Below are 13687 nucleotides of genomic sequence, written 5' to 3' on the forward strand. Positions count from 1 at the left end.
TAGGTGGTGGAGCCACAGCCCCAGAGGCGTGGACACAGGGTCAGGTTTCTTTCAGCCGGGAGCCCCTCTCGGGCCCAGTCGGCTCCCCGAGCCGCCTGCTCCTGAGCCCCTCGCTTCTCTGTGACAGCCAGACCCAACAGCGCTGTGGTTCTGATGAGCAGGACATGCAGAAGGCAGGTGAGGGCGGGAAGGCGAATGCGCTGCTCTCGGGGTGATGCTGGCTGTGGGGGGCAGGACCATACAGAGAGCAGGGCTGCCGAGTGGCAGGGGTGTGTTTCTGGCACCTTCTAATCCTTCCCCGCGCTCTGAAACGTACTGTATACACCAGCATGCAAAGCTGTGCCCGGGTGGGGGCCCCGCGCATCAGCGACTTCCGGGAAGCCAGCAGGTGTTTCTGACTTGGCGGGTACCTCGCCCGGGTCGAATCGATGGAGTTATGCCCCTCAGGCATTCGGCAGCCAGCACCGCAGCGGCTTTAAAGGAAGGGGTGGGATGGACTGTCACCGAGCATGGTCCCTGCCTCTCGTTCGTTCTGTCCCCCTGGAAAGGGCTGTCCAGCTGAGGCCCGTGGTCAGCTGCCCATCTGGACCGGGTGACCTCACGTCCTTGACCGACTGCACAGCGCAGAGCTGCTTAGGTAGAGCTGCGGTGACCATCTGGCCAATTCAGGGACACAGGTGGGCTGTGAGGACAGTTCGGCCCTGGGCTCCGGGGTGTGCCTGGTACTCCACCCTCCACCTCTCCTCCTCCATCTGCACCCTAGAAACAGCATGGCAGCGCCCCTTCTCTGTCAGATTCCTCCTGAGCTCTTTCCCCGGGGTCAGTGTGTGTCTGCCTAAGTCAGAAGGCAGACTCTTGTTCTTTGAACAATAGAACCGAGAGTAATTAATAACGTGATGTTGTCGGGTATGGAAACTGTTCTGAGTGCTGTTTATAATTTACAGTTAATTAACCTTCCTCTTTTAGAAAAGCAGAAGCTTGAGACCTACTTCCCTGTCTCATACACGTTGTTTTTGATATCCATTATTTTTAAAATATGTTTTCACTGATATTAAGAAATAATTATGCAGAATACCTGAAACTGATTAAGGGGACTATGCTCCGTTAGGATTTTCTTTGAAAATATGTTTAATAATGAGCTTTTCTGCAGTGTATTGTGAGAGGAAATATTATTCTCATGATACAACTTTAAAGCAAAAGCCAATGTATAATAGGAATGTTACATATCATTTTAAGGCTGTAATTTTGCTTTGTGGTGAAAAATTCTAACTTTCAGAAGAGGACAAAATAAAGTCAGTACTTTGAAAAAAAAACCTTTATAAATACAAACTGTGGTAAATCTCGGTTGGTGACTAAGTCGCTATCCAATTAAAATTCCAATTTCAGAATCTCAGTCATTTTTAACTTTCTTGTAAATATTAACAGGATGATGATCTTTGGCAAAACACCAGGAAGAAAGCTATAACTGTCCAAGGAAATTAAAAATCATTACAGGGTTGGTAATATATTTTACCTGAGACACTAAACCAATCACTGTATAGATTATTAAATTAATAGCAAAGTCAGTTAGCATATTATGGCAGAACACTCTCTTTTTTTAAAATTGAACGGATTTCAGGAGCTGAATTTAAAACAGTGTTTGGCCAGTGCCAGGGAGCAAGCGGCAGGCTGTCTCAGCGCTATTCTGTAAGAGCATCGGATCGGTGATGGGAGACCGGCTGGACACGCCCCTGGCCATGCTGGTCTTCAGGTCATTTTCGGTGGATGCACGGGGTCTAGGACCCCAGGGGCCCGGGGGCGCGACGGCCGGAGGTAAGATAGTGCGGCGGGGGTGGACAGACGTGGCGCCTTCAGCATTCTCCACGGATCCACTCTCTCACCTACTAACTCTGTGTTTGGAGCAAATAATTTAAACTTTTCCCCTTGAATGTCCTCAAGGGAGAAAGCCAGGCTAGTAATGGTATGAACCCGAGGTGTCTGCCTCGAGGATTAGGGGAGCACCTGCTGAAACAGGCGCGTGTGCATTTGCCTGTGCGGTTTGGCAGGAAGGAGAGAACCGTTGTGGCCCAGACCTGCAGTCTGGGGTCACGGCCACATGTTTTCTGCGCCAGGGACGGCCGGTCGCGGCAGCCTTCATCGGCTTGCCTTCTGTCTTGAATCAGCCCTGCCTTCCCAAAGTTGATCCTCACCACCTTGTTTTTATTATAACAGTTGGGAGGACTGGGGGGAGAGGAGTGTGTTGGGATCGTTTTGTTACAGAAGAAACTTCGTTTGTGCAGATGCTTTACAAAGTGTGCACTGAAAATCCCGACGACCTTCTTGGCCCTGATTTTCCAGCGTGTCCCCCGCAGTTTGTCCCAGCGAGGCTGGGACCCTGTAGCGAGATGTGGCCATTTGCTCTTTGGCCCTTGAATCACCAAGACCCACGAGGGTGACCCGTAATGAGTTCCCCCGACCTCGAGGCTGTTCCGTGACCAGGTGCCCGGGCTCTCCAGGCACCAGGCCAGATAGCTGGGCAGTGTCTCCCGCTTGATCACTTGGTCGGTCTGGTTCTAGGCCCACCTCCTGCTCGCATTTCTTCTGCTCCCTCGGTGAGCCCTGCTATCTGTCCCATGATGATAGACGTAGCGGGCATGGACGCCAGGTATTTACGTATAGTAACTACTGTAACTCTTACAACAACAGCCCGATGAGGTAGATACTGTTACCATCCCCATTTACAGACAAACTGAGGTCACACAGCTGGCGAGTGGCGGGCCCAGAATTTGGATCTCCCGAGCCCAGCTCCAGAGTTCATCCTCCTGAGCACTGCGCACCCAGCCTCTCTAGGGCGGGGTGCTGTTCCCCAAAGCCCTGTCTCCTCCTCAGTCCCTCTCCGGGAAGCCTTCGAGGATGGTCCTTGTCCACCGTCTCCGTCCACTTTGTGACACGTGGATTTGGCACAGGTGCTACTCACAAACCATCAGGGAGAAGGAAAGAGGATGAAGTTTGCCCCGGTCAGCGTCGTCCTTCCCTATTGACCTCTCTTCCCTCCGGGGGACAGAGGCAGCTTCTCTCCAGCGCACTGGGTGTGCGGGGATTGGCAGAGTATCTGCAAGAGCCCCTGCCTACCGCCCCTGCTCCAAACCTGCAAGCTCCCCCTTCTCTCTGCAACACCTCCCTTTGCTTCTTAGGGTCTTGAATGATTGTTAAATGTATACGGTCATTTTGGAATAAGAGCACCTTCTTACAGTGGCCGCCACCACAGAGGATGTGGGAGGGCATATTGTTCAAGTCCTGTTCTTCCAGATCCTCCATAAAATTCTTGCCTCTTCCGTTGGTCAGATCCTTCTGGCAGAAGCCAGTTGTCTTTCTGTCCTCCAGAGCATGCACAGAGTCGCTGGGATGGGAAATCCTGGACACACAAAATAGGAATGTTGACACCAAACAAGGGCTCATGATTCCACTCGTTAACACCAGGATGTTTAGGGCTGTAGAGTTCGCCGGAGGCCACACGTCATGTGAAGTTAGCCCCCACTCTGCTGGGAGGATGGTGTGCAGATCGGGAGCGGCTGAGCAAGAGGCGGCTGAGTGGCGCCTGAGTGTGCGTCCTGAGCACGCACCATGCTCCTCTCTGACCCCCAGTCCTGCAGGCAGTGCCCCTGTGGCCAGGCTCACTTTCGGGCTGTTCTAAACTCACACGGTTTTCTAGTAAATACAGCCTTGGCAAAGCCCTGCTTATAGTTAGTGGTTACTTTTTCAAGACTCGGGAGACAGCATGGCATTCAGTCTGGTGACCTGCCTCCTAGAATCTGCTCAAAGGAAGCTTAGTGAACATCCAAGTCAGGGCCCCAAGCAGTTAGGGTGGGGAAACGGGCCGTGGCACCATGTCAGCAAGTCCATGAATCCGTGGTCACACTTGGTTATACGTGGAACCAAATACATTGTACGTCACGGGACATTTAAATATTTGTCCAGTATGTCAGATGCTCTGGTGATGAATGGGATACAATTTATTTTTTAAAATATATCGAGCATTTCAAATTGAATTAAAATGTGATATCTGCCTTCTATTTCTGTAAGAAGGGACACTCACATTCAGAAAGGGGAGCTGATCCTCTCGCTTTACAGTCGAGGCAAAGGGGCCTGGAGGGCAGGTCAGAGGCAGAGTCCAGCTCCCCACTGGTAGCGTGGGGCCCCTAGAAGTAGCAGGTGGAAACCAGGCCTTCTCCTGGGCGACACTATTTTTCTGTGGATTTTTCTCCCAAAGCCCCTTTTTTCTCGACTGGGACAGTGCCGATTTTGTGGGGCCTGAGCCGTGAGCTCCTGCAACCCCGGGTAAGCCACGCTGGCCTCAGCCAGGTCTCCCAGGCTCAGCGCTCTCCTCTGCAGAAAGCACACACTGCAGCTCAGTGCTTACCTAACTTTGCATATGTTTGATTATCACTTGATTATCTCCCTGATGAGGACCCTCTTGTATTTTAAATGCCTCCTTCACATCAGCACGGTAATGTGGTGTAAGGGAGGGGGTGAGGAGACAGATTTGGTGAGGCTCTCTCTGCTGACGAAATGAGGCACGCAGCTCAAGAGCATGGAGCCTTCTTTCCAGGAGCAGCCTGTCCCTCTGGAACCAGCACGAGGCGCCCACCCCAGGGCCAGGCCGCAGGACCCGTACAGAGACCAGAGACTCAAGTCTCTGCTGCCTTCCCCCACCCTGAGCCCTATGAAACCCAGCTCCTAGCGGGGGTCTGCAGTCTTCCTTCCACTTGTCTGGGGCCCACTCGAGGACCCCTTCCCTCAGAAATAAACTTGAATTCAGACTGACAGCATCGTCTGGCTCGAGGGAGTGTTGAATGAGTGGCAGTCCCAGTGGGGCCGGCGACTGGGGCTGAGTGCCTGTCCTGGCTGAGCTCCTGCAGGGAGAGCATGGTGGCAAACACACCGTGTCCAGAGAGGGGACCAGACTGGCACTTTGTACTGCAGGTGACTAAGTCGAAGAACGATTTACCTAAACATGAAGCTGTGGGCGGATTGAGTTGTGTGTGAAGTACTTGCAGCAAGCGTCTGGCACACAATCTTCCCTCTGTGGGTAGTGTCAGACCTGTGCACACGTGTGCACGCGGGGAAGCAGGGGCAGGGGAGCCCCACCTGCTGTTCGGGCCGGGTGAGTGGTACAGCTCCCCTGCTGGGCGGGTCTGACTCGGAACTGCCGCCCACTGAGTTTCAGGGAGGAATTTGGCTGCCTCGCAGCCCCTAACTCAGGAGTGCACACCCTCCCGACGTGGGGCTGGCCGTCCGGCGAGGCGTAGACCGAGCCAGTCACAACCTTCCTGCAGCCGCCGAAACAAAATGCCACATCCCGGGTGGCTTTAAACCACAGAAACGTATTATTCCGGTTCCATAGGCTGGAAGTCTGAAATCAAGGGGTCACGGGGCTGTTCTCCCTCCGAGACTGTGTAGAATCCTGCCTGTCTCTCCCAGGTCCTGCTGGCTGGCAGCCCTTGGCAGCCCTTGGCTTGTAGACACACCCCTCAGCCTCTGCCTTTGCCTTCCCCCGACATCGTCCCCATCTGTCTCTGTGGCTCTTTTCCTCTCCTTATAAGGACACCAGTCAGATGGGATTGGGGCCCACCCTCCTCCAGGATGACCTCATCTAACTGACATCCGCAATGACCTTGTTTCCAAATAAGGTCACATTCCCAGGTACCAGGGATTAGGACGCAGCACATCCCTTTGTATCGTATGTGAGGGGCCCACAGTTCAACCCACCACACACCTTTAAGGGGAACCTGTGATTCTCCTGTTCGATAAGGTATACCCCTACAAATAATTTGGAAGCATATATCATGTATACTGATAAAGCCAATACCTACAGTTCCAAAATACAATGCTTATTTGATCAGATACAGTGTATTTGTCAAATTGGTCATTCATTTTTTTTAAAAGATTTATTTATTTGAGCGAGAGAGAAGGAGCAGGGGGGAGGGCAGAGGGAGAGGAAGAGAGAGTCTTTAAGCAGACTCCCTGCTGAGGACAGAGCCCAACAGTGGGGGGCGAGGGGGGATGGGGGCACTCTATCCCAGGACCCTGAGATCATGACCTGAGCTGAAGCCAAGAGTCGGACACTTAACTGACTGCACCACTCAGGCGCCTAAAATTGGTCATTCTTAACCAAAATGTACACCAAAGCCACTCCTGGAGCTTTTGCAGAAAAGACACCTGTGCCCTCCCCACCCCCGACCCCGACCCCAGCAAATACAGATTGTTCTGCCTGGAGTGGAGCCCAGCATCTGCACTGAAAAGTGTGCACCACTCCCAGGTGCTTTCCTGAGAAAAGCCTAGTGACACCAGGCTCCCACCATGGAACCATGTGGGGTCCCCTCTCATGCTGCACCTGCCAAACACTCGGGAATACGTGAGAATTCCTCTTCTTTGCCCGATTGGCCTTTATCACCTTGAGCCCAAAGAGATTGTGTCCTTCCGGATAAGCCCTCAACATTGTTTGTCATAAGTAAATAACATTCACCGAGTGGAGTTGGCTTCTTTAAGATTCGGTGGCAAGAAGTGAGGAAGGCTGGCCCAGATCCTACTATGAGCTTCAGTGCATGGATAGAGACTTCCACCCCTTGACAGGAGGGCGGTCATGACTAGTTAATTGCTCCAAATGTATTTTTCTTGTTTGATTCTAAAATGGTCCCTGGATGGGACAGGCAAGGTGAAAGCAAGGTCCAGCGTCCAGTTTTGCAAGTTATTCGTACTCGCTCAGAAGGGCAAGCTTCTAGTCCTGTTGCAAGCAAGGGCTCATGCAGTTAATTTAGCTGGTGAGATCGTTTTTTTCCCTCTGCAGAACTCTGTCCCGAAGCTGCATTTGGTTCATGGCATTTAAGCCAACTGCCTCACTAAGCTGGAGATCCTGAAGAAAACGTTTGCAGAATAGGGATGTTCGTGATTAACACAAAAATGCCAACATTTCATCTGCCTGGTCCTTCTCCCCTCAGTTCCTTATACTTCATTATCTCTTTATTGAGCAACTAACACACAGAAAAATAAAAATGCCAAGGAGCAGTGTGTTAAAGGGCATTTGGGGAAAGTAGGCTGCAACCCCCTGCCCCCAGTCGTGTGTGGCCCGGCCCGGCGTTGTCCATCGTCCCGCCATCAGCTGGAATCGAAGGGAAATAACATTTGCCAACACACACGCCAGATACTTGTCATCCCTGTACTATGTGGTCTCTGAGTTCCCTTCTGCCCAGCACATGCTATAGTCTGAAGTGACCCTTTTTTGCATCCAAAGTCTCTGCACGGCGCATTGAGCTTAGTGAAAGGCACTGGCATTTGCTGATGGAATGGACAGAAACAGATGACTCTCTGCCCAGAGTCAGGCCAGGCCTTCACCGCATATTCATTCTCTTCCTGAAAGTGAGTCTGGAAGTGGGATGCACAGAAGGGGGTGGGCGGTGAGATGCTGGTTCCCGCCCCCCGCCCCGGACACCGAGCACTGGGGGCCTGACGTAGGCATGGTGCCATCCCTCCCGTTTTAGGGGATTGCTCTGGGCCCAAAGAGAAGAACAGAAGAAGCGTCTCTGCAGGGGTCGTGCTGGTGTTTGTTTTTGTCAAAACCTTCTTCATTTATGAAGCCTTTGTGCAGCCAGCCATTTCCCTACGGGGAGAATCCAGAGCTGGCTGTGAGTTCATGTGCTGTGAAAACCGCTGATTTCGGGCAGACTCTGCCTCCTTCCCTGAGCCCCTTCAATCCCGCTCCCTCTCTGTGATTCCACTTGCCTTGATTGGCTCCCTCCCCCGGCCGTGCAGCGTGGAAGTGATTGAGCAGAATCACCCACAAATTGCATTGCAAATGGTGCCTATTTTTTTCCAGCAGACCATCTGCTGGAGTCTATTACTCACCATTCCGCGGCGCCAAGCAGAGGAGTCAGGTGGCTCTGCAGTCACTTCTGAATCACCTCACTGCAAACTCACACCTGAAAGTCACTTTGCCGGCTGCCGGAGACGCTGGAAACTTACAGGCTCTGGAGAGGCGACCTTCTTCCTTTTCTTTTGTTTTTAACCTCAGGAGACCTTTGGGCTTCTGTGGGCTCTGGAAAAGCTTCTTCTTTTTTTTTTTTTTAATTTTATTATGTTATGTTAGTCACCATACAATACATCATTAGTTTTTGATGTAGTGATCCACGATCCATTGTTTTCGTATAACACCCAGTGCTCCATGCAGTACTTGCCCTCCTTAATACCCATCACCGGGCTAACCCATCCCCCCTCCCCCCTCCCCTCTAACACCCTCTGTTTCTCAGAGTCCATAGTCTCTCATGGTTCATCTCTCCCTCCCATTTCCCACCCTTCATTTTCCCCTTCCTTCTCTTAATGTCCTCCATGCTCTTCCTTATGTTCCACGCATAAGTGAAACCATATGACAATTGACTTTCTCTGCTTGACTTATTTCACTTAGCATAATCTCCTCCAGTCCTATCCATGTTGATGTAAAAGTTGGGTATTCATCCTTTCTGGTGGCTGAGTGATATTCCATTGTATATATGGACCACATCTTCTTTATCCATTCATCTGTTGAAGGGCATCTCGGCTCTTTCCAGTTTGGCTATTGCGGGGCTGCTCTGGAAAAGCTTCTGAGCCCTTTCGCGGGCTGCCCCGAGATGGCAGGACACGGGAGGTGGGGCTGGTTGGGGCGGCGGCCATGCCCTCCGTGGACAGAGGCTAAACCCCAGGACTCTGGGGCCCTTCACCTATTGTGCACTAAGCCTTGCGTTCAGACCAGGGGTGCATTCGGGGGACAGGAGTGCTGGGTGTTGGGCGAGACTCAGCCATCTGGTGAGCAGCCGAGTAGCAAGCCTGCGTTGCCTTGAGTGGGGGTCTCCGCCAGGGGGGCTGGCAGCCTAGAGGAAGCACCTGCAAGGCAGGGAGGCTGTTTTCAGGGAGAATGGCGCAGGCATGGGGCCTCCTCCACCCGAGTGAGCCCAGGGGAGGAACATCTGCGCCTTCAGGCAGCCCCCACACCCAGGCCCAAGGGTTTGCAGCCTGCCCCACTCGCAGGCCTGGACTTGGCAGTGAGCATCTCCACAGCTGGTGGCAGCAGGGTCCCCAGGACAGGCCCATGAGCCCCGGTGTCCACCCTGTGGCCCTCTGACCCCCGCCCTTGTCCTCCCCCCGTGATCCTCTTCCTCTGCGGCCAGCTGTCCTTCCCTTGTTGCCACGTACAGTGTTGTCCCTTGCGTCACGTGTGCTCAGTTCACTTTCTCGGCATGATTTCGGGGCCCTCCACTGCCTCTCTGTCACCACGGAGCCGGGGTATGGCACATACCTGATGTCAACCAGTTCAGTGTGACTCGTATTACGTGATCCTATAATTATATTGGCCATTACTTTAAAAACAAGTCTGGAGGGAAATGGTTGACAATGCATATAGATGATGTAAAGACAATCCCTTGACCTAAGAGCTGGGGTCTCTGGTCCCCAGCACCCTGACTTGGTACACTTGGGGAGTGTGAAAGCGGACTAGAACTGTTCTTTCTGGAGTAGATAGCAGATCCCACAAAACTCATCCAAAGTTAAGACTCTCCTTAGCCAAGACACTGCGATAACACAAAATAGTGGGGGGAACCTGTGAGAATAGTCGTTTGCACTTCAGCCCCGTTGAAGATGGGGCCACTTTGCTTTTCTGCCACAGCTGGGGAAATTCATCGTTCCTTTAAGGCTGAGGAGTGTGCTAACTGTTGGACACGTTCCCCTCCCGCACAGCTGTTCCTGAGGGAGCGTGTGTGCATGTGTAGGCGTGAGTCCCCAGGCGTCTCCTGCAAGGCGACCTGGGATTTTCTGGAGACAGCTTCCGATACAGTGTCCTTTCTCACTTGGTGCTACCTGGATGTGCCCTGCTACTGTGGGGATTGACTTCCTGTTGTTCTGCTTTTTTAAAGCATCTTAAAATAATAACCTGCAGTGGTGCAATAATAATTCGACTCAAAAAGCATGTGTTGGGCTCAGAGTGTTCAGATGTGTGCAAAATAAAAAGAAAGTTTTCCAGACCATGAGCTTCTGTTCAGGTGGACCTTGAATTATTGGGTTTCACTGGGGCTCGGTGGTCAGCACCCGGCATCTCTTGAGCCCCCAGGGAATGAAGGCATATCCAGGCACAGTGAAGACCACTCAAAAGTGGCAGAAGATCCGTGTCCCCGAGGGGATGCCCGATGTGCTGGCCGCTCCCAGACGTGCCCACACAGCCCTGGTTCACACCCCTATGTGTCGTCTGTCTACATTTCTCCACTCTGTTTTCCCGTAGAGGAGATTTTGAAGACTCACATCGCCCACTGGTGGTCTCCGGATGGCACGAGGCTCGCCTACGCCACCATCAACGACTCCCGCGTGCCCATCATGGAGCTCCCAACCTACACTGGCTCCATCTACCCCACGGTGAAGCCCTACCACTACCCCAAGGTAGGGGGGAGGAAACGGTAGAGCGAATGCTTTGCCTTGTCCCTCCGCAGCCCCGCCCCGGGCGGCTCCAGACATGGGGCTGTCCAGTCAGACATGTTCTGAGCAATGCAGTCAACAGTAGCAAGAGTCAGTATTTCCCATTACGTTGCATTAAATGCCCATCTTTGTGGAACTGAATTTGTTGGCAGGTTTATTCTGTTTTAAATAACTGAACGACCGTGAATCACTTGAGCTTCATTGGAACCCAAATAAATACATTACCTCCACTTATGATTCCATGGAAACAACAATCCACCCTGCCTGCTCCTGGGGCACCCTGTCCTCAGATCCGCAGTTTAGAATTTGGCTCTGGGATGTCAGAGGGCTCTCTGTCTGCCCCTGGTCCCCTGGGTCCGGGCTGGGCTGTTTTGTGCTTGGCCCTATTCTGACCCGGAGTCTCTGACTGCTTCCCAGTCCAAGTTGTTGGCCCAGAGAGCCCACAGAACAGCAAGGGTGCAGTGGAGTGTGGAGGGGGTACAAACATCTAAACCTTGCTTTGTTAGCGAATCGCAGCATCCTGGCACGAAGGGAGGACCTGATGCCAAATTCTCTGCAGCCCACTCAACTGGAGAGACGCTGATGTCTGACAGAGTGGATGCAGATGCCCCTCTGCCCCTTGGCTTCACTAGACCACTCCAGGGCCCGGGGGCTGGATGGAGGCGAGCCATTCTCTGCCTGCACCAGCCGGGTGCCAGGCGCTCGCTTCCCGCCTTGGGCCGCCTCGGAAGGATCCCTCAAGCCTCTGCCAGCGAGCACTGAGCCCTGGCTCCCGAGCCATCGGAGGGCTCTGAGAGCTGATGCCAGGTGCCTTGTGTGCCAGGGCAGACAAGACACACCAGCCTGCAGTCTGCATCAGGAGGGGTGGTGGGGGACCAGGGAGGCCAGTGAGTGCATGAGCCCCGGGCCAGAGAAGGAAACACCGGATGTACGGTCGCCTCGGGCTCCATAACAGCAGACATTTACTTCTCACGGTCCTGGAGGCTCAGAGTCTGAGATCAGGGTGCCAGGAAGGTGGGGTTCTGGGGAGGACCGTGTTTCTGGCTTGCAGACCCTGCCTTCCCTCTGTGTCCTCACACAGCCGAGAGCGAGTGAGCTCTGGTGTTTCTGTCTCTCCATATGAGGGCGCGAATCCATCATGGGGCCCCAGCCTCATGAGCTCACCAACCCCGATCACCTCCCCAAGGCCTCACCTCCAGATACCCTCACATTGGGGCTTAGGGCTTCGACACAGGAATTTTGGATTTGGGAGGTGGGGGACACAGGCATTCAGCCCACAGCTCTTTGATTGATGTGGCCAGTATCCAGGGAGGTCCCGTGTGGAGGAACAGGCCTCCTCTGGGGACATGGCCATTGTCGGCCATTCTCCCGTTCTGGGAGCGTCTGAGATGTCAACACACCACACAGGTTTGCCTGTGGACAGAATTCTCTCACTCCTTTTTCAGCTGGTCTTGACTGGACTTAACTCTACCTCACGTGGAAGATCCAGAATTTTAGTTGGAAACCATTAAATAATGCCGAATCTTTGGACCCCTCTACTCCCCACCCCACACACACAGTGTGGCAATGGCCGCCCGGCCCCTCTAACCACCCGGGGATGTAGTGGTTTCCCTGGTGAACCCTTTTACGGGAGGTTCCCCAATTTAGGAGTGATGGCCCAAAAGCCATCTTGATTTTCCAGTGGTTTCCAAGTGAAGTCTGGGATGGGTGAATTGGAATTAAGAGACCCCAGGTGGTTCATATTTTAATGGAAAAGCATCCTATGCTAGCCAAGAGAATGCCCAGAATTGAGGTGCCCCTTGCCCCATGGTACCCTCTCCCAAATCAGAGGCATGAGTTGGTGACCCCGCCGGACCCCTGTCCTGTCATGGCGAACCTGCCATGTCTGCGTGCAGGGTGCAGAGGAAGCGAGGGTGTCCGGGAGACCCAGCAGTCCCACTAACAAAGAATGCCCCCCGCTTCTCCTTCCCCTTCCTGGCGGTGCTCTTCCCCTAGAAGAGGGAGCACAGTGGGGGGAGCAGTGACGCAGAGCAGAACCCACCCAGCTCCTTTTCCAGGGACTTCCCTCCCCCCCAACCCCTGCTGGGCCACAGCCAGCATTCATCAGCCTTCTCCACTGTGTGCCTCGCTGTCAGCGCGCCACCTCTTGGTATCACCTCCAGGAATTCCTCTCCTGCTCCTCGTCCAGCTCCTTTTCCCCCTCCCATGTTGATAGTCAGGAGGCACTAGGAGGAATGAGGAGGGGGTAGGCTTCCTGGGGAAGGAAGGGCACTGGTCCAGTTATCTCTTGCCCTTTGTAAGGTTCTGTGCATGAGTGACCTGCTCTCAGTCCCAGGGTTGCTCAGGAGTCCTGAGCCCCAGAGTCCTGCCTGTGCATCTCCTGGGGAGGAATTTGCAGCAAGAAGACACTGCCCCACAGGAGAGCTTACTCACGTCTCCTCCCCTTTACTTCCCAGGCTGGATGTGAAAACCCCAGCATTTCCCTGCACGTCATTGGCTTAAATGGACCCACCCACGATCTAGAGATGATGCCACCCGATGATCCACGGATGAGGTCTGCTTCCTTTTCTCTGTTATGTTAAAAAAAAAAATGAGATGAATGTTCATTTACATGGTCTTTCCAGATTTATTTTACTGCTAATTTAAACATCCAAGAAAAAGGTAACACTTTCTAAAGCTTTCGTGACTGCTTCATGGTTCGGTTTTCTGCGAAGGAACATCATTCAAACCAGCCCTGCTATTGCTCGCCTTAATCGGGAGCAGGCTGCGCTCCCCGGGAGGCCGGGCTCCTTGGGAAGGGGCATGTCTGGCCAGCCGCAGGGCTCCAGCCAGGCACACTGTCTCACGCAGGCCGGTCTGCGGAACGTCCGCTGCATGAACACATGCAGTCTTCACCCAGAAAGTCCACGTCATCCGATGCTCCGCAAATGGCGCCCCCTTTAAGAGCATTACTTTAGAACATTTCTACACTTTGCCGGCTCCAGGAACCGGTGGTGAATGCTCTTCCCAATAAGCCACATCTCCTGGTTGGTAAGCTAACCCGTGGAGGTGGTGGAACAGTTTGACAAAGATAACTGTCCTGTCATCATTAGCGTCTGGTTTGGGTAGTTTGTTTGTTTAATCAAAACAATGGAGTAGGATCTATCTAAGTGAAGTGGTCTCTGATACCCGTTTCATCCTGTCCCAAAGTTCGAACAGCCTGGGGACCGAGGATACT

The 13687-nt window shown here is 53.1% G+C and overlaps 1 protein-coding gene across 1 annotated transcript in view; it reads left to right on the top strand.

Annotated features, from left to right (window-relative positions):
- Positions 1-13687, top strand: part of DPP6 (dipeptidyl peptidase like 6) — a 681409-nt gene that overhangs the window by 575373 nt on the left and 92349 nt on the right. The window contains exons 9-10 of the mRNA XM_035029860.1: positions 10280-10434; positions 12927-13024. Coding sequence (XP_034885751.1) covers positions 10280-10434; positions 12927-13024 — 253 coding nt within the window. The remainder of the gene's footprint in view (positions 1-10279; positions 10435-12926; positions 13025-13687) is intronic.

Source organism: Mirounga leonina, unplaced genomic scaffold (assembly GCF_011800145.1).
Source record: "Mirounga leonina isolate KUSES-001 unplaced genomic scaffold, KU_Mleo_1.0 Mir_321, whole genome shotgun sequence".
Classification (NCBI taxonomy): domain Eukaryota; kingdom Metazoa; phylum Chordata; class Mammalia; order Carnivora; family Phocidae; genus Mirounga; species Mirounga leonina.